The following is a 19,886-nucleotide window of genomic DNA, read 5'->3' as shown; positions in this document are numbered from 1 at the left end:
TATTATATCTAAAAATCGATTTTTACCATTCTTGACTGAAAAGACTAATGCACCTGTTTCTATTCTAGCTAGAATAATATTGTTACAATAGCAAGAAGACTGTTATGTAATCTTATTAGACAAAACCAAAGAATGGGCAATACTTATTACTGAATACCTTTGGAGAATTCAAGGCAAGAAGGACTGCAAGAATCATCTAGTTTGAACTCTTACAGAACGCAAGGTAGAAAAATGTACTCATCAATTCCTGCACCAAAACCGTAACTTTTGGTTAAGACCATGAGTACTCTTGAGACTGGACATTCAGGTTTTATTTACAGCCTTCACGTGAAGGAGAATTTCCAAAGGGTTAAAGATTTCAGTGCTCTACCTACAGGCAAAACCCAATTCCAATGAAGTAACCTGCAAGCCTTTCCACTTGTAGCAGGAGGCATTTCATTGAGTCACAAGCCAAGCACACAAAGATCGTGCGCTGGACAAGCAGAAACCTTGTAGAAGGCTGGAACGGTATCCAGGTCCCAATCAGACATTTATGGGATAGGCCAGGGTCTTCATTTTATTAGCACAATGGGAAGTTATTTCCATTCTCACCTTGTCAATGAAGCAGGCAAACTGGTTGTTGAGGCATTTCATCTGTTCCTTCTCCTGGGATCGGACCTGATGTTCCTGTGGGTCAACTCCCACGCAGAGGGGCGTTAGAAGACTCTCATTAATGCAGACCCTTTGGATACCATCACGCTTGCAAGCAGTGTAGCCTCCCAGAGGACCAGACCCTTGAACAGTGTCATAACCTCTACGGCCACAAACATCTACCCTGCTGCTAACTCTTCCAAATCGTCCAGAGCCAACACCTCTGTAACCATAGCCCTCGCTGAGACAACCAGTCCCATGGGAAAGTCTTCTCATTCCACCCAGGGTACAGGCGCTCTTGCTGCTGTAGTCACCCACTTCACATCTTCCAACAGGTGGGCACAGAGAGGCTTTATAGGCTCCACATCTCTTTATGCCGCAGACATCAGAAGCTGAACTGAAGCCTTTTTGTCTACTGATGGATCTTGTGAACCTCCCCGGCCTGCTCATGGTGACTTCTTTGAAGATGAAGTGGGGAGCTGTGCTGCAAGGGAGAAGCAGAGAGCAAAGGGTAGCAAAACCCTTCTAGTGTGACTCTGTGACAGCACTCCATATAAATACATGTGTGTGACACTGGGCTTCCTAGGGAAATATTTAGAGCTGCAAGGGTTTGGTTTGCCCAATAGCCATCAGGCAAGCCAAACATGTAGCAGGCAAGGCACCTTAGTAAACATGTACCACTTAATGAAATTATAAGGAATTGCAAAATGCTTGGGGTGCAGGTTTGCTCAGATGACAATAGGTTTTTAAAGCATTCTGCTCATTTAGGCTAATTATAGTCCTCCTGATGTTTTGCAGAGGTGTTGGGCTCAGGCCACTTCTTGGGATGCAGATGTGACCTTCAAAGGGTGATATTTTGATGTCGGTACTTTCTTTCACCAAGCTGACAAAAAGCAGCAGGGCAAGATTGTGTAGGCTACACAGTGACAGACTGGAGTCAAACTTGAGTAGCTGAGGGGAGCTTAACGGGTCGCAATTGGAAATCGCTGTTTATGTGAAAGAGCTCAAGGGCCACATCCCCACAAGCAGGGATGCGCATTTGCAGCAGCACAAGCAGCTGTGGCACAAATTTGTGCCGCTGCTTTGTGCTGCTCTGCACACCCCTGCTCGTGCAGTTTGCAGAGGGGCACATTGTCCCACCACCCCATGTGCTGCAGACGGGGCTGGCTGGGGCACAGGGTGCCTCAATGTGGGGCTAGCCAGCAGGCAGCCCCCACACAAGGCACTCTGTGCCCCAGCCAACTGGGGAGCAGCATGTGGAGACAGGGGAGCAGGCAGCTAGCTGCCTCCTTCCCCATCTCCATGGGCTGCGGAGCCCCCATGCTGAGGCACCCTGCACCCCAGCCAGCCACTCCCTGGCCAGCCGCACCTGAGCTGACTGCTCCCCTGTCTCTGTGTGCCGGGGAGGGGCTGGCTGGGGCGCAGGGCGCTTCAGTGCGGGGGCTCCACAGCGTGCAGAGACCGGGGAGCAGGCGGCCCTGGGCTGCCTACTCCCCCGTCTCCACATTTATCCGGGCACACAGCATTGTGGTATGCTTTGTGCCACGTTTTTTCCAGGGATTTTTTGTGCTATCCTGGTAGCCAATTTTGCCCCAGCACTGCTAATTAGCAGTGCCACACACAGTTTAACGTGCAACATGTGTGGTTTGTGGCACTGCACAAAGGTTTGCCTCTGCACCTCTGGATCCAGCCAAAGAGTTGTGACACAAACCCATGGGACCTTTCATGCTTTTTTCATTCTCCTCAGAGTTCCCTCCAAACTTTGCATCATTATACTGAAAAATGAGAGATCAGGTGAATAATTACCAGTAATCATTGCAGTTCTTTCTGTGGGTTATATAGCAATATGATCAATGCCATCTCAGTTTAGGGAGAAAACTTCCTAAGTATCTTCAACAGATCTTCAGTCAAGTTCACTTGACAAGCCTGTCATTCATTAGACCGGGGGTTTAATAGCCAGTCAGATAAACTCACTGAAGAACTGTACAGGGAACAAAAATAGACCACAGAGGAAGTTCAGAGCATGTTCACAACACAGACTAAAGAACAGGAAAAAGTCATTAGTAAGTTAAAGGAGGCTAATACAGGTAAGATTTTTTTTTCCCCTGAGTAGCTCTTAGAAAATTAATTCAAAGGACATGTGGGTGTTAACTTTGAAAGAAGATTATAGCTAAGATGTAGAATGGGTGCCACCCTTGTTTTGGAAGCAAGCCCTTTCGAGACATCACGTGCACAATTTAGTTTGATGTTGGCTACTGTTGCATTGGGTCAGATGATTTTTCCATCCTCCTACGGCACTAGTAACATTAGGCATGCTGACATAAAGCAAAAGGCTTGTGATCCCACTCTGGTTTCCTCTCTCAGCTTACTATGCAGCAGCACATCTGTTTGCTCAGATTCGGGTCATACACCAGTTCCCAGCACCAAAAGGCACTACTCTAGGTGCATAAAAGCCCCACGAACACAATGACAAAAAAGAGCAAAAAAGTGGAACCATGTTTGTTTTTCTTACCTGTTCTGAAAATCTCTTCAGTTTTGTTTGGGAGTCTGTACAAGACATAAAATTAGGCCCTGGAGGAATTTCCGTGAAATCGGCTTTTGCAGACAGCTGTGTCAGCCACTTGGTAACCAACCACTGAATATTCAATTAAGCTTAATGTCCCCCCTGAGTTTCCTATGGACAAATCCCTGTTTCAGCTGTCTTTGGCATCTCCTAGTGGCTGCTCAAACTGATAAGCTTTAGAGTAGCGTTTCTCAACCCATGGGTCATGACCAAAAAGTAGGTTGCAAGAATATACGAAAGGGTTGCGAACAAACTTTAAAAATGGATTCTCCTTTAAAGAAGAAAAACCATGGGTTTCCCCTTGCAGGCTGATAGATTTCCAGCTTGTGAATGTCTGCTTTGGGGCCCCCTGCCCCATCTCCCCCACCCCACATGCTGGGAGCCTGGGGGCAATGCGTCAAAAGTCTGCGTTGAGACTAGCCATCAGTGTTTACAAATGGGTCCTGGTACAAAAAAGTTTGAGAATGACTGCTTTAGAGGATGTCTAGAGCAGTGATTCTTAACCAGGCTTCCCAAAGAGTGTTAGCTCTGCTAGGTTTGCAAATGTGATTCACAAGATAAACCCAGAGATTTGAAACAGAAATCCATCATCATGGTCTGAGGTCTTTGCAACAGAAAAAAACAACAACACTCTATTATTTTCCTGTAGTGAAAAAAAGTGAAAACCAAGAGCAGACATTTTGAGGGGCTCCTCAAGTTTATCTAGTGGTGCCTTGAATAGGACCGCCTTGAGTATAAAAAGGTTGAAAACCACTGGTCTAGAGGATCAGAATAAATTATGATTGTCTGGCAATGAGAAGGCCGAGCATTCCTAAGAAGAATTGTTACAAAGAACACCTTATCTACTCTGTTCAACCCAAGATGGAGGAGGCCTTGTTACAGTAGCTGCTAAATTAGACATGAGGAAAGACAGCTCTCGAATAGACAGGCTCCAGGTTCGTTTGCCCTTCATGGACAAATTTTCCAAGAGACACTTTGATTCTTATGCTGCCCAGGTCACAAAAACAATGGGTGCTGACAAAAGTGCGGCTCCCCAGCAGTAACTCATGGCACTTCACAGAAAGCACCATGAGTTACAGTGACCCCCTTCCCACCCCAACCCAACCTAACAAACATTAGCTGTTGGTTCTGGGGGTGTGAGGGATCAAGCACCACTTTGAAGCCAATCCAGAAGGCGCTGCTGCAGCCTCTCTCCCCTTGCCCCCTTCCTCCCCAAGCTCCAGTGCTCTCTGCATAGTGGGATGGGGAGAATGGAGGAGAGGGAGCTCTGGGCCAGGGTTTGTCCAGGCTGCACTAGAGTGGGGGTGGGTGAATTGTAGCCCCTCAATCACACAGAAGTAAATAAAGGTACTCCACTTCAGAACACCTTCCTCTGAATCTTCATGTAATGAGGATTAATTTTTCGTGTGATCGGGCACTTTTAAAGTGCTCTGCAGCTGTCCACTTCTGTTCAGGCATGGCTGTTGAGTGCTTCAAGGGGCCAGTTATGTGACAAATGTAATTTCTGTTAGTGCCCAATGAAAACTTCCTGTGTAACTCTTGTTAACTTGGTAGTTAATCCTAAATCCACACAAGAGAGCACAAATAAGACGTTACTAGCTCATAGATCTTTTAAGAAAGTTGTTCATATAATAATGACATTCTCAGAACTGTTTATCATTTGTTATTGCTTGGGAGTTTCATTCATGGTTTCCACAGTATTTGAATTGCAGCCTCTGAGCACAAAATACTCAATTAACAGTGAAAAACATGTACTTTATATAATTATAATTTAAATAAGCAGGATGGGTTAGTTGCCATAAATTAGTTACATAAAGTGAGTCTGCTTACATATGCAGGTTAAGTTCAATGTCATTTAAAATATGAGTTTCAGAGGACATATGCAATTGTAAATATTTTCAGTTGACCATTTGTCACCAGCAATTTTGCAACTGAGGATTTAAGACAAAATGTACTTTTGGCACCCAGCTGAGCATTCAAACCAACATTTGTACTGCTGGAAATTGTCAAATATGTAAAACTCCAATGTGAAAATCACCGAAGCAGGACTAACTTTAGAATCCAGAGGAATACTCAAAGCAAGATCGTTAACACTGTTCATTCAGCTATAGCTAACATACGTGCTGTCTGCAAAGATTTTATCCTGGCCCACGGGTGATGATCTATGCTAATTCATGCTGGATGTCCTATGCCACCCTGCAATACCCCCTACGCAGTTTGAGAAGAACTTGGAAGGCATCATGTTTTGTTGCCTAGTATAATCAGTGATCCCGGTGCTACAGAAGCCCCAGTGCAAAGCTCCTTGTTTCAAGACTTCACATCAGGTCCAGGGCTTTCCTGAAAGGTAACAGAAGTCAGTAGTTACCAGTTCCTAATTCAAGTTCAGTATGTTGATGACTTAGTGGTAAATGTGGTAAATTTTTAGATCTTTTCAGTAATTATTGCATGTTTTGATTTTAAATGTAGCAAGCTATCTAGTGCATGCTTGAATTGATGTCTTGGAGGCAAAATAGAGACTATTGTATCTTTTGGTTGGGATGGGGAAGTTGGACAAAATATATTGGAGAGAAGCTATATTCATGAATTAATCCTTGTATCTTCCATTTCTCTTTTGCTCAACATTCATCTTGTATAAAGGATATTTTACCAAAGAGGGATATTTAAAAAGAAGAATACTTTATTTTGAGAGCATGAGTTTCATACATACTAATTTACTGGTAGCCTCTGGAGATGTCTCTATATTAACTGATCTCAGGGCATGTCTACACATGCACTTAAGCATGCCTAAATTTAATGCACATTAGCTTAATGTGCATTAAGCAGGTTTAGGCAGGTGTCTACACATGCAGGCATTAATGTGCATTTACTTTAGACCCAAGTCAGTCCACACACACAGAGTTAATGCACGTTAATGCACTTTAACACATCTACATGCGCGTTAATTTTTAATGTGCATTAAAGCGTCACACGTAGATGCACCCTCAGAGTGGATTTCATCTGTGTTAACCTCATGTACATAATAACCTCAAGCAGCCATGAGCTATCTGGTAAATGATATGCAGAATTATTAGCCAGGAGAACAGCAACAGTAGCCATCTGCTTGCATCAGGGCACTATGGGCACCACACACCAACTGACCATATGTCATTGAGCACATGGGATGCAGATAAGATGCAATTTGGCAGTTTCACGGGATATGAAGATTTGCAAACCCCATGCATAAGATACTTAGAAATACCCTTGAATGTTAAACAGATTTTCTAGTACACTTCAACATTTTTTACGTATTTTTCCCCATGCAACATAAAATTTTGATATATATTAGCAATGGAAGTTGGGATTTTCAAAAGCTATTCTTACTCAGATGGAATGTGATGGTCATTAGCAGCCTTTGAAGTCCCAGCCTGAATATACAACACAACATACACACACATTAAAATTACCCTAAGTGAGTGATGTATATATGTTATGTCTCTGCATAGCAATTACTGCCAGTAAATCTGATGCTATAACAAAGCGGAAGAATGCTTTGATCTGTCTCGGGGTGATACCTGCCACCTAAGGACTGTACAGTGGTAGCAAATAAGAGATTTAGGGAGAATCCCAAATCCTGGCATAACAGATCATATCCTTGGCTGTGAAAATGGAAAGATTGAAAAAAAAGCATTAAAAAATCAAACACAGAATAAACAGGAAGATTAGTCACCATTTTCATGTCTTGATTATACCCATATGGAGATGGAGTAATATTTCTAAATAGTATATGCAACATCACTTCAAAGAGAAAGATCAGAATTCTGATAGAACTGATTATTCGGGGGAACAATCCATTTCCAATATAGGAGAGGTATAACGCTCATCTTGCAAATCTTCTTGAAAAACATCCCTGTCTAAACCACCTTTTGGACTCTGTGATTCATTTTCTCTGTTCTTCAAGCTGGCTTTCATCATCCTAATCTCAAAACACATCAGCACATTGTAGATGGATTGCCCTGCCAATTTGTTACATATATCTATTTGGGCATACAATTTTTTTCCAGCCCCTGTAGCTATCCCTTTGATATGTCCTGAAATCTTGAGCTGCTATTTCCAGGAGTAATATAAACAACCAATCTTAATTTGCCATGTATTTCTATAGCAATCCTATTTGCAATAGATTGTTCATTTCCTTAAACGTGTATTTTCGATGCTTTGATATCAGGATGATGGAGGTGGTATAAACCTTTTGAGACAGTGGGCTAGAAGATAACAATCTCTTTGGGGGACTTCAAGTTTCTGTTAAATACCAGAGGCAAGTTCTTGGTCAGTATGAAGAAGTGGTTTCAAATAGGCAAGACCAGCCTTCACCGGCTGAAGCTACGTCATGTTCTCCGGGCAGGACTGAAAGAAAGCTCTGCTCATTTCCTCATTACGGATTCTACTGAAGAGATGCTTTCTAAGCCAAAAACTCAGTCATGCCATGAGGCATTCTTCTGTGTGCCTGAAACATTAAAAACTCAGAAAAAACCCAGTCGTTCTTTATGCATTTTATTAGAGACAGAGCAGAAAGCCTAGAGCTTTTGACTGTCATCAAGGTCCAAGCAACAGCACAATGGTTTTTGCATATACAAAAAGCACAAGCTTTATCATCCAGTTCACAGGCAACATTAAATGCTCATGACTGACTAATATACACCTACACATGTGCACACATACATTCCGTATTTCTCACATACTACATGCCCCAAGTAAGACCCATACCTTGTTTTTTGGGGCAGGCAGAATGAAGGAAAAAAGATTTTTTTCAGAATTATGGATGCATAAAGCAGAGACACAGCCACGTCCTCAGCTCATTCACCTTTTCTTTCCTGCTCAACCAAAAGCTAAAACTAGCTATTACTGAAGACTGGTCTCCATAGGCTGGTCTATGATTTATAAGACTGCTAAAAACATTCTGTAGGATTATGATATAGGACAGGGTAGACCAGGAGTAGCTATTAGACAGCAACATTTCTGGAAGAAAGGTTAGCCTGATTAGTGGAAAATCAAGAGCATTAAAATGAAGAGATGGTCATTTACACTTGTGAAGTAAAGAACAATGAGCCATTAAGTCAACTGACCCCCCTCAGCTTCCTGAATAGAAATGCCACAGCGACTGCTGGGTAATTGTTTTTAAACTTTGAGTGGAGCAGGAATCAAAGTGCGGTGCTTATGTTCTGGATAGATTCCCAGCTTAAAACATTTTGAAAGGCTAATTTCTGGAGATAGGCAAGTAGATATGGTATTTGGCGGAATTAAATATTTTGTGACACCTGCTCTCTAATGAGAACAAACAGATTAAAAACAAAGAACAAGTGCTCTAGCATCTCAGTTCCTCAAGGCCTGACCCTGATCCCCATGTCATCAGTTTCATACGGGTGTAATTAGATTGTTTTGCCTAGAGTTCCTTCGGGCTGACATTGAAGAAAGGGAAAGGAGAGCAGAGTCCAGACAACACTTCATTTCATGTCCTAAAAACCGCCTTAGGGAGCCTCATCAAGAGAAACAACTTAGGCTAAAAACAGACTTCAGGTTAATCCCTGATCTGGGCTTTAATTTACATCAAAGCAAGCATGGAGACAGTCCTTTACACACATAATTAACTCAAATTAGCCCCACCTGTCCCAGGGAAACAATGTTATCTTGGAACTTGACAGGTACTTAAAGTGGGACAATGGGCTTGTACATCTATGGGATCCCAGACTAAAAGCTTTGTCCCGGGAGCAATCCAAGGTCTGTTTTTATCCTTAGATCCATATAATATGTAGTCATCCCAGGTTTAATCAAAGGGAAGAAGAGAAGAGCTGTAAGGGAATGAGGATGTGACACATGCCTAGAGACAGACAGACACAGGCTCCATAAGGAAACAGCATAAACCAGAAGAAGCAATGCTTAGAAGTATCACCACTGTAAAAGTTTGCTGGTGAGCTGTCTCTGCTGTGGACCTTCAGAGCAAGGGGACTAATAAGGATGTCACCTCCACATGGCATGCCTATGTCTCAGGTGAAGCCTCACCATCCATGATGGACACAAGTGTTGTATTGCTGTGAGCAAGCCGGGCCTTTTTTAGTTCCCTTGTTTGTTCTTGCCATGGTGGTTTTACATCTTGATGTTCCTGGGGCAGGGGGCCCCACTGATATCTTCACCCCAGGGCTACCAACACCTCTTGGGTAACCAGCCCTTACTGAGCTGCCCACATGTGTGCAGTTACTGCCATAGCTCCCTACAGCTCCAGGATTGCATTCCCTGAGGTCAAAGCTGAATGACCTTTTGGGAGTGTAGCCACCACTTCTGGAGCTAAAACCGCCATGTGGGGGAGGGTAGCCCCCCACTGGACAGTAGCCCATTCCCCCAGGGATGTACCGCCTGCCTACACAGCTTCCCAGGCTTCTAGAGGTGAATCCTCCTGCTGGACCATGCTCTGCACCTCTGGACATGCAGCCTCTTCCTCTGGGGTAGTAACCTCCACTGCGGCAGCTGAATCCCCCACTCACTGTGCCTTGTCTTTCATATCCAGGGCTGCACCCTTTATGTACAGGGAGGTAGCCACATCCTGCTCCAGTGCCATCTCCATACCCACAATCACTGGCGACATTGCAAGGAGTGGTGACCACTGTGGCAAGAAAACACATCTTCAGTCATTCAGGAGAAAGCTAGGTCTCCCACTGAATGAACTATCCCGGAAAGTTCATTTTGAAAACAATCATTCAAATCAGGGGTGGGCAAAATATGGCTGGTGGGCCAGATTTGGCCCAACACTTGATTGTATCCAGCCCACAGGTGTGCAGCCCCCAACTCGTGGGATCCAGCCTGCAGGTGGCCAGCACCTCCAGCTGCCACGTGGTGCTGGGTGGGTGGACAGGACACATGGCAGGCAAGCGGGACTGCTCCCACCCAGCGCTGATGCAGTAGTGTCAGCTGTGGACCCAGGTAGATGCTTCAATCTCCACTGAGAACCTGCTGGGCATGTCCATAGCTGATGCTGGTGCTCGCCTGGGGCTGCTTCTGCCATGCTGGGCAGGTAGTGGCATAAGCTGTGGACGAGACTAGCAGGTTTTGGGTGGGGATCATGATTGGGGCATGCTACAGGTCTGGGAAAGGGAAGGAGGGAGAGAGATAGAAGATTGGGACATGCTACAGCTCCAGAGAGGAAGGGAGAGGGGGAGAGAGAGTGAGATGTGGCCCTTAAGAAGACACCAAAACTGATTAAATGGACCTCCAGCCCAAATAATTGCCCACCCCAGCCCAAATCTTCAGTTTACCTACCTATTCTCACAGGGCTCCCTGTGCATATCCTGTTGGGGAGAGAAAAGCAACTGAGGCAAATACAGCCGGGGACTTGGACTCAAGGAGATTTAAGGTATGTCTGCCCTGAGAAATAGCAATATTCTTCCCTTTGTCCCCATCAAATTGACTGGAGGGCCACTCAAAACCAGCATAACGTACATGCCCTTACCTATTTTCTTCTCCCTCCAGCAGTGTTTTGTACATGGCAATCTCAATATCCAGGGCCAGCTTGATATTCAGCAGCTCCTGGTAATCCCTCAGCATGCTCGCCAGTTCGTCCTTGGCCTTCTGCAGGGCATTCTGCAGCTCCACGTATTTACCCTGGGCATCTTTCAGGGCACAGTCCCCACACTGCTCAGTCTCACAAACGCGTGTTTGGAGACAGACCACCTGTGAGCAGGAAAGCAGGGAACAGAATTTCCTCTTTATCTCACCCATCAGCATGAGGAGACAAGTTCTCTTTCCCTCTGAAAGTCCCAAATTCATAAATAATGAGGCAACCTCAATAAAACCAGAACATCTTCAAAGCCAACACTCTCTGAGTAACCACACAGTAACCAGTACTATCGTAATGACTAAAATACGGGCAAATACAGACCATCCTACCTCTTTCTTCACATTTTCAAGGTTGTACTGCAATTTCCGGACCACCTGATTCAGCTCAGTAATCTCGTGGTGGTTGCATTTTAGGTTGTTGCAATATCTTCCTTTTGTCTCCTGAAGCTCCTGGAACTGAAAAGTGAGGGACAAAGCAATGGTTAGAAGTTAACAGTGGGTAGAGTTTCCCAAAGGGCGTTTACAGGCCATGATCCTATATGGCTGTACATAGCCTGAAAGGCAAAGCAGCATAGCCATATCTCTGTGGTGCTGCAGGTGGGCTGATTAGCATGGGATGAACTAAATGGCACAGCTGCTTAGCAGTGCTAATTAGCCTGCTCTGTGTTTCACAAAGGTCATTACCTTGTCTCTAGTACACTAGACAGGTTAGGCAGAGCAGCGAAGCATGTCTGAGGATGCCGTGGCATAGTAAGTTTGCAGCATACACATGGCCTGATTCCCATTTTTCAAAGTGAATTAGCCAGATTTTTTTCAAGGTGCCTGAAGGATGCACATGGGTGGCCAATGGGGTTTCAAAAGTGGCTAGAGACTTAACTCCCATAATTATGAGTGTTCATTACTTCCAAAACCATTTCCTTAGAGGACTAATTTTCCATTCCACAGTGTTCTTCGGTAGCCTATGTCCTTCATTTTGCAATTAACCATAGGTTTCTGAAAGATCTATCAAGCACAGAGGTTTCTGGGAAATCTGCTTTCTGCTGATGGCCATAACATTCAGTAACCTTTTTAAACCAAAGGTAGTAACTGTCAACTGTCAACTATAGCTTAACAAGCTTCAGGCAATAGTATAACATAAATGCTTATATTGATGAACAGTAGAGCTTAAGGCCGTGTGTAGACGAAACAAGAGGTGTGTGTACACAGCACTTAAAAGTGGGTTAAATGCTCTGGGAAATTGGCTTCGAGGTCGGACCCAGAGAGTAGTGGTTGATGGCAGTGAGTCATTATGGCGCTCCATAACAAGTGGCATCCCCCAAGGCTCTGTCCTTGGACCGGTTTTCTTCAACATCTTTATCAACAATGTGGACACTGGTGTTAGAAGCACACTGGCTAAGTTCACCGATGACACTAAACTTTGGGGCATAGCGTCCACACCTGAGGGAAGGCTAGTGATCCAGGCTGACTTGGATAAGCTTAGTAAGTGGGCAGACACAAATCTGATGACGTTCAATACTGACAAATACAAGGTACTCCACATCAGGGGAAAAAAACCCATGGCATATTTATAGTCTCAGCAGTGGCAGCACCTGGCAACCTGGGGTCTGTATCCGAGGAAAATATGTAAAACCTTCTGGCCTCATTGGCCAGGGGAAGCATAGGATTCTTCAGGCTGATTGGTTGGGAGAGGAACTGGAGCCCAGGGCTCCCTGACTGGACAAAGCCAGGATGATGTCATGCAAAGGGATACAAGGTAAGCTAGGCTGGTTGCAGGGTGGGAAAGAGAAGCTCCTGGGGGCTGCTGAAGAGTGACCACTGCTGAAAGAAACTTGGGGGTCATGACTGACCACAAGATGAACATGAGCCACCAATGCGATGTCACAGCTGGTAAAGCAAACAAAACCCTGGCTTGCATGTATAGATGCTTCTCAAGTAAATCTCAGGATGTCATCCTCCTGCTGTACTCAGCCTTGGTGAGGCTGCAGCTGGAGTACACATCCAATGCTGGCCTCCACAATTCAAGAAGGATGTTGAGAAGCTTGAGAGAGTCCAGAGGAGAGCCAAGTGCATGATCAGAGGGCAAGAGAATAGGCCCTATGAAGAGAGGCTGAGAGCCATGGGACTCTTCAGTCTGGAAAAGCGCAGGCTCAGGGAGGATCTGATGGCTACCTATAAGTACGCAAGGGGTGTACATCAGGATCTAGCAGAACATCTGTTCACCAAGGAAAAACAAGGACCAATGGTCATAAACTGCTACAAGACCATTTTAGACTGGAAATAAGAAAAAAAATTCTTTACTGTCCGAGCCCCCACGACCTGGAATAGACTCTCTCCGGAAGTGGTGCAGGCACCTACTCTGGACTTATTCAAGAAATGTTTGGATGCTTATCTTGCTGGGATCCTTTGACCCTAGCTGACTTCCTGCCCCCGGGGCAGGGGGCTGGACTTGATGATCTTCGAGGTCCCTTCCAGCCCTAACATCTATGAAATCTATGAAAAAATGGTGTTGATGTTTGCATGTGTTGGCGGCCTATCGTGCAGTAATTCTAGCCACTGTAGCAAATTCAGTGGTGTAATGCACCTTAAATGGTTTGGGGTGCAGCAAACCAAAACTCCTCCAGGGAGTTTTAGTTTGCTGCCCTACAGCTGTAGAGTGAAGCATTGGGCTCTGTGCAGCTCAGGGGCTCTGCAGGAAGTCCATGCAGGCAGCTTGGCAGCAGCCTGGGAAGGCAGCCCTGCCCAAGAAAAAAAAAAACCGGGGGGCCTGATTTCCCCCCAGTCCCACCCCCCTGGAGCCTGCCTGCTTCCATGAGCTGTGCGGGGGCCTGGTGCTTTCTTCAACAGCTGTGGTGTCCCCTGGGACTACATGAGCTGGGTGCCTGTGGGCGGGTGCTGCCTGGGGGGAGCCACCACTGCCACTGAGGGAAGCACCAGCCCCCCCCCCCCCCCCCGTAGCCCAGGGACCACTCTGCCTGCTGGCAGCTTACTCTCCCCTTCCCATTGCCAGAGAGGCAACTAAGTTTGGGTGTGTGCACAACGTGTTTTTAAAAACCCACCACTTCAATTTAGGGCCCCGTTTTGTCTACACACGCTCTAAGTTAGCGTTATGTGTAGACGAACACAAACAGGACATGTCTAGACTGTCCCCAATGTGAATGGAGGAAAACATATATAGAATGAATGAAAGAAGTATATAAAAAATAAATGGTTACAGTCATGCTGCAACCAAAGCTGGAGACAGGGGAAGGAGACTTTTTTGTTTTAAAATTATCGAATAGAAGCCACTTCTAAGGGCTTTGGCAGGGTTATTTGAGGTTAGAAGCAGTGGCTCTTCTACATGAGATGTTTACAGTGGAACAGACTGATTAGCTCCGTGGTAAACACTGCCCATCTACACATGCACCCCTATTAGGCTGGAGTAAACTAATTAACTCCACAGACTACCCTGTTGTGTAGTTTTTTACTCCACAGCAGAGCACGTGTAGACACTGCCCCAGCTGGCTGGAGCATGAGGCTGCATCAGTGTAGGAGCTGCCTGCCAGCCAGCCCCTTTGTGCTGCAGCCAGCCCCTCCACAATACACTGAGCTGGGTCAGAGCAGCTCCAGGCTAGCTGGCTGACCCTGGGGCCTCCTGCCAGCTGGGGCTGCTTCACCCTGGCTCAGTGTGCTGCAGTCTCGGTGCGCATGTAAACGGCATGCCCAGTTGCAATATGCTCCAGACCAATAAACTCTGGAGCTTATTGCTTCACATTTATTACATATGTAGACATGCCCACAGTAGCAGAAAGCAGGATTGGGCCCCATCTATGTCCACTATATTTTGTACATATAACTTTAATGAGAGCTGCATAGTTACTCACTCTAGTGCGGTACAAAGCATCAACTTCAGCTTTGCTCTTCTGTGCAATCTCCTCATACCAGCATTCAATTTCCCTGATGATGCCCTCCATGTCTAGGTCTCGGTTGTTATCCATTTTCACCACCACAGAGGTATCACAGAGATTTCCTTCCATCTGCACAATTTCCTACAAGCCACATGAAGTTTCAGCCAACTGTGAAGGTTTGTTTCTCTCCATATTCCTTCTTCCATATTCCAATATGTGCTCCCTAGAAACATGTTGCTAATTTCTTTGGTCAAACTATGTCCAAAAGTTTTAAAGAGCTTTGCTTTGGGCAGTATAAGATTGAGGGATTCTTAGAAAGAAAAGACTTCTCATCCTTGATTGAGAAAAAAAGCATAGACTTGTCATCTATGCTCAAATCTGTATTTGCATAATCAGACAGGTAGTCTATACCCAATTTCTCCAGCCTCCTTCCTTGTGGCTTAGAATTCAGATATTTGCCCAGCAGCGAAGTCTAAAACTGACTGATTTTTTTTAATCACATTGTAACAGGAGTTTTCATCAAAAATCAGCAATTTGGAATATTTTTCCTAATTGGAAAATGGAAGCAAAAACCTCTAATTTCATATCAGCAGTTCAAGCCAAAGTGAAAGTTTCCATTTCCCTTTGACTTAAAATAACATCTTGTTTTAGTTTCTGAAGAGTAGAATTTTTTTTCAAAAATGAGGAAAATCAGGTATATATTCATCTTTTTAACCTTTGAACAAAAATAAAGAAGAAAGAGAAATTGCTGTAGTGCTAAAGAGCCCCAGCCATGAACCAGAACCCCATTGTGTTAGGCATGGTACAAAAACAGGGTAAGAACAGCCCTTGCCACAAACAGCCAAGGAAGAAGTTCCTCTTTCTCACCATTAAAAAAATTAGTATAAAAAGGTTATTAAAAAATTTGGAAGGTTTTGGCAGCTAGTCAGATTTTTTTAGGTACTGTTTATAGTTTTGAATTTCAAATACAAAGGCATAAAACATTTAATCAAAAATTCCTCAAAAACTAATTGAATAGTCAGCTCTGCTGTCTTACTCATACAGGGCACATCTACACATGCATTTAATATGACTAAATATACTTCAGCTCAATTTGAGCCAGAGTAAACTAATTCCAATGTCACCTACACATGTGTTTAAGCACAGTAACTTACTATGGTGTAAGATAGTACCTGTGTCTGACAGTACTATCCTGCGCCAGAGTAAATTAATCTACTGCGCACATGCGGTTCATGTGTAGACGGCGACACCTTACTGTGCATTAAATTAGTGTAATGAGCAGTAAAGGGCACATGTAGACACACCCACAGAGTTGTAAATGTGCAAGCCCAAGGAAGCCTGGGCCTTGTCCATTGTTCCATATCAATGGAGGCCCAGTTTCCCTATGAACCCAGGACAGCTTACAGGATGGATTTCCATTATATGAATTTCGGGGGAGTAGAAGCGGACATCTTACCTGGGCATACATACACCTCAGGAACTCTATCTCCTGCCTCAGTGTTTCCACCTTTGCCTCCAGTTCTACCTTGCTCATATAGATACAGTCCACGTCCTGAAAAGAAGCCATTTAATTTATTTTTTAGTGTTCTCAGTTGGCATCTTCTCTCTCATATATGAGATCACTGCAGGAGATCAGGGATCACACAAGATCAGGGATCATTCCACTGACTTGTGACCCAAATGTTACCATCCAAGAAGCTGAATTACTCACCTTCTTAAGTAAAACGAACTCGTTCTCTGATGCTGTGCGTCTGTTGATTTCCTGTTCATATCTGGGGCGGGGGGGAGGGAAAGGAGGAGGGGGGCAACAGAAGAGACAATGGCAGTCATGTGAGACCAGAATAGAAAAAGAGCAGATGCCATCTGGATTTTCAGGGACACACATGTGTCTTTGAACATCTTAAACTAAACAGCGCCAATTAAAAATTGCAACCAAAAGATAGGAGCAAAGACTAAAAATAAATTAATACTGACCCATGATTTAATGCAAACGGTTGTCAGAGAGACCATTACAAATACTCAGTACAGAAAGAAATGTGGTACCACAAGAAAGCTAAAGAGTAGAAGGCCTGTTCCTCATCATTGCTTACCTTGTCTTATGATTTCTATCCTGAAAAGTGAGCACTTGAAAGACCTCACAGACTCATAGAAAAGTATGGATTGAGAAGGAACTCAGGAATTATCTAGTCCAACCCCCTTCCCCAACTAGATCATCCCAGTCAAGGCTTTGTTTAGCCAGGTCTTAAAAGCCTCCAAGAATGGAGATTCCATAACCTCTCTGGGCAACCTGTTCCAGGGCTTTACTACCCTCCTAGTGAGAAAGTTTTTCCTAATCTCTAACCTAAATTTCCCTTGCTGCAACTTGAGCCCATTGCTCCTTGTTCTGGCACCTGCCACCACCGAGAACAGTCCAGCTCCATCCTCTTTGCAACCCCCCTTTAGGTAGTTGAAGGCTGCACTTTAATCTCCTCTCAGTCTTCTCTTCTGGAGGCTAAATGAGCCCAGTTCCCTCAGCCTCCCCTTAGAAGTCATGTCCCCCAGCCCCCAAACCATTTCCATTGCTCTCCACTGGACTTTCTTCTATTTGTCTACATTCTCATCTCAAGTCTCTGCTCTGCCGTAGATTCTGTCTGGCCATGTCCATAAAGCTTCCTGCCCATACCCACGTCCAGCTTGAATGGAAGCAGTCTTGACCAGTCACTGCTGCCCAAGTGCCTCCAAAATGGCAATTAAGCAGAGTGAACCTGCTCCCTGTGGCCTTGACCTAGACACTGAGATCTTCAAAGGTGTCCTGCTCCTGCTAGAATGAAAGGGAATTAGGTGCTAAATACCTTTGAGGATCTGGGTTTTCACTCCCCATTTGTGCAAGAATGGAGTACTTCTCTGCCTAGTGGCCTAGTGAAGGTAAAAGCATCAAGACTACAAGGTGCTCCAGTACTGGAGAGGTTCAGACCAGACAAGAACCTCTAACACACAAAGATGCTTTGGCATACAAGAGGTGCAAAGCGACGGCTGTGGAGAAGGGGGCCTTTGCTCCCTTTTCACCTGCTTCACCACCTGGCTTACTTGCACTTTAACTCCTCAACCAGCTTCTGGCCATTCTGCAGCTCTGGCTCCAGTTGTCCCCGCTCGCTCAGCAAGCAGTCCAGCTGCCTCCGCAGGCTGCAGAGGTAGTTCTCAAAGAGGTGCTGGAGATTTTTCCTGCACGGGAGAACCTGCTCCTGTAAGAGGTTCCACTTGGTCCCCAGAACCTTGTTCTGTTGTTCCAGGCATCGGACCTGAAAGGAAACAGGTCAAGCGTATAGGAAAGGTTGGGGAACAGCCATGGAAGAAAGAGCCAGTGCTCAGTTAGTGAACCATCATGCTATAAGGATCAGGCCCTGGGTTAGCAAGAAAGCATTTAAGCACATCATAGGCAATGAGGGTGGGAAGGGATCTCAGGAGGTCACATCCAGACCAACCCCCTGCTCAAAGCAGGACAATCCCCAAATAAATCATCCCAGCTAGGACTTTGTCTAGCCAAGTCTTAAAAATGTCCAAGGATGGAGATTTCACAGCTTCTTTGGGTTGCTTGTTCCAGTGCTTTACTACCCTCCCAGCAAGAAAGTTCTTCCTAATATCCAACCTAAACGTCCCTTGCTGCAACTTGAGACCATTGCTCCTTGACCATTGCTCACATACTAAGCATGGACGTAAGGCCTAAATGCAATGTAAATCTATGCTTAATTTCAAGCAACTAGCATATGCACTGGGAGTCTTGAACAGGAATGGGCTTGTGTGCATTCTTACAGATTTCACTTATTTGGAAATAACAAATATATTTTTATCTTAAACCCTCAGCTGATATAATCAGCCTTGCCCACCTGGAGATAAGGAGGTTGGCAACAAGGCAGAACCAGGTCACAGGTAGGTAAATGACATAAAGATAGAAAGAGAGAGAGAGAGAGAAGAGATGGGGGTGGGAAGAGGTTATGGGGGTAGCTAGACAGAAACACAGACCATGCTATATTTAAACACAATTAATGGGAAAAAAGGGTACCTGTATTCTCTATTAGTTGCAAGCTCCACTTCCAATAATATGACACCAGCATTACTTCAAGGGTTTATAAGTGGGGTCAGAGATGCAATTCAGGACAGCTCGTAGGCACATGCTTAGGGTTAAGTGCCTGATTATTTGCTTTCCTGAACTGAGGTCTAGACAAGTCCTTTTCCTATGTTCAAATTTTCTTTGCATGATTATTGTGGTTTAAGACTAGGGTTGGAATGAGAGGAGTGAAGAAATAAAACAAAACTTCCCAAGTATTCATAAGTGAATTTGTCTTCTTACTTGTCTTGTGGGATGTAATGACACTGGATGGGTTTGTTTTTGGCATATATTGCTACAAGATTTAGAAATCTGTGCAGAGAATTGCCACATGTTGGTTCCTTGGCCGAAAATGAATGCCTGACTAGTAAGGTTAGTTTAATTATTTTGTGGTTTGATAAACTCATGTGTCCTCCATGTAATAACATTCTGAGGAAAATGCACCTTTGATGTGTTACGCTGCTTTAACACTCTATCTATCCATTCATCCATCTATCCATTCCTCCATCCAATCCAGCCCTCCATTCATGCCCAGACAAGCCTACTCCCTACCTGCCCACAATGCAAACATTGTTGCCCTTTTCTTGGAAGTTTCGAAGAAAGTTTCCGCTCTCACCTTGTCGATGAAGCAGGCAAATTGGTTGTTGAGTTTCTTTATCTGCTCTCGCTCCTGGGCTCGTATCTGCTGGATCTCTGGGTCGACCCCCACAGAGAGGGGCTGCAAGAGGTTCTCATTGACTCTGACCCTATGAATACCTTCACTTCTACAACTGCCTCCATAATTTCCAAGTGCGCCATGACCTCTGGGGCCACAAAGACCTATCTTGCGACCAAAACTAACACCACCAAAGCCTTCATTACTGTAGCACGCATCACCACATCTCCAGCCACCGTAACCCATGCAATGGTCAACACCAAACCCTCCATAAACCCCACTTTGGTAACCTTCACCACAGGGAATTTTTTTACTTCCACCCAGGTTTTGGAGACTCCTGCTGCTGTAGCCGCCAACGCCACATCTCCCAAAAGGCCTGCAGACAGAAGGCCCACTGTGCCGGTGCCTTCCTACACCACAGACGGCGGATGCTGAAGTGAAGCCCTTAGGTCTGTAAAAGGATTTTCCAGCAAACAACTGCCGGCTCAT

The 19,886-nt window shown here is 44.9% G+C and overlaps 2 protein-coding genes across 2 annotated transcripts in view; both read right to left on the bottom strand.

Annotated features, from left to right (window-relative positions):
• Window positions 1–1,080, bottom strand: part of LOC149860901 (keratin, type II cytoskeletal 4-like) — a 14,255-nt gene extending 13,175 nt beyond the window's left edge. The window contains exon 1 of the mRNA XM_090053704.1: window positions 592–1,080. Within this exon, the coding sequence (XP_089909830.1) occupies window positions 592–1,080 (489 nt within the window). The remainder of the gene's footprint in view (window positions 1–591) is intronic.
• On the bottom strand, window positions 1,077–19,886 carry LOC149860900 (keratin, type II cytoskeletal 5-like). Its single transcript, XM_090053703.1, has 11 exons — window positions 19,574–19,886; window positions 19,359–19,543; window positions 17,725–17,936; window positions 16,370–16,430; window positions 16,115–16,210; window positions 14,635–14,799; window positions 11,105–11,230; window positions 10,668–10,888; window positions 10,478–10,506; window positions 9,792–9,824; window positions 1,077–1,114 (listed from the first exon to the last, which is right to left on the bottom strand). Exons 1-11 carry the CDS (start codon window positions 19,884–19,886, stop codon window positions 1,077–1,079), a joined length of 1,479 nt encoding a protein of 492 aa, XP_089909829.1.

Source organism: Crocodylus siamensis, chromosome 6 (assembly GCF_052110815.1).
Source record: "Crocodylus siamensis isolate JL-2025a chromosome 6, ASM5211081v1, whole genome shotgun sequence".
In the NCBI taxonomy this organism is placed as follows: Eukaryota; Metazoa; Chordata; order Crocodylia; family Crocodylidae; genus Crocodylus; species Crocodylus siamensis.
Note: the sequence above shows the minus strand (reverse complement) of the source record. Positions and strands in the feature narration are given on the sequence as shown.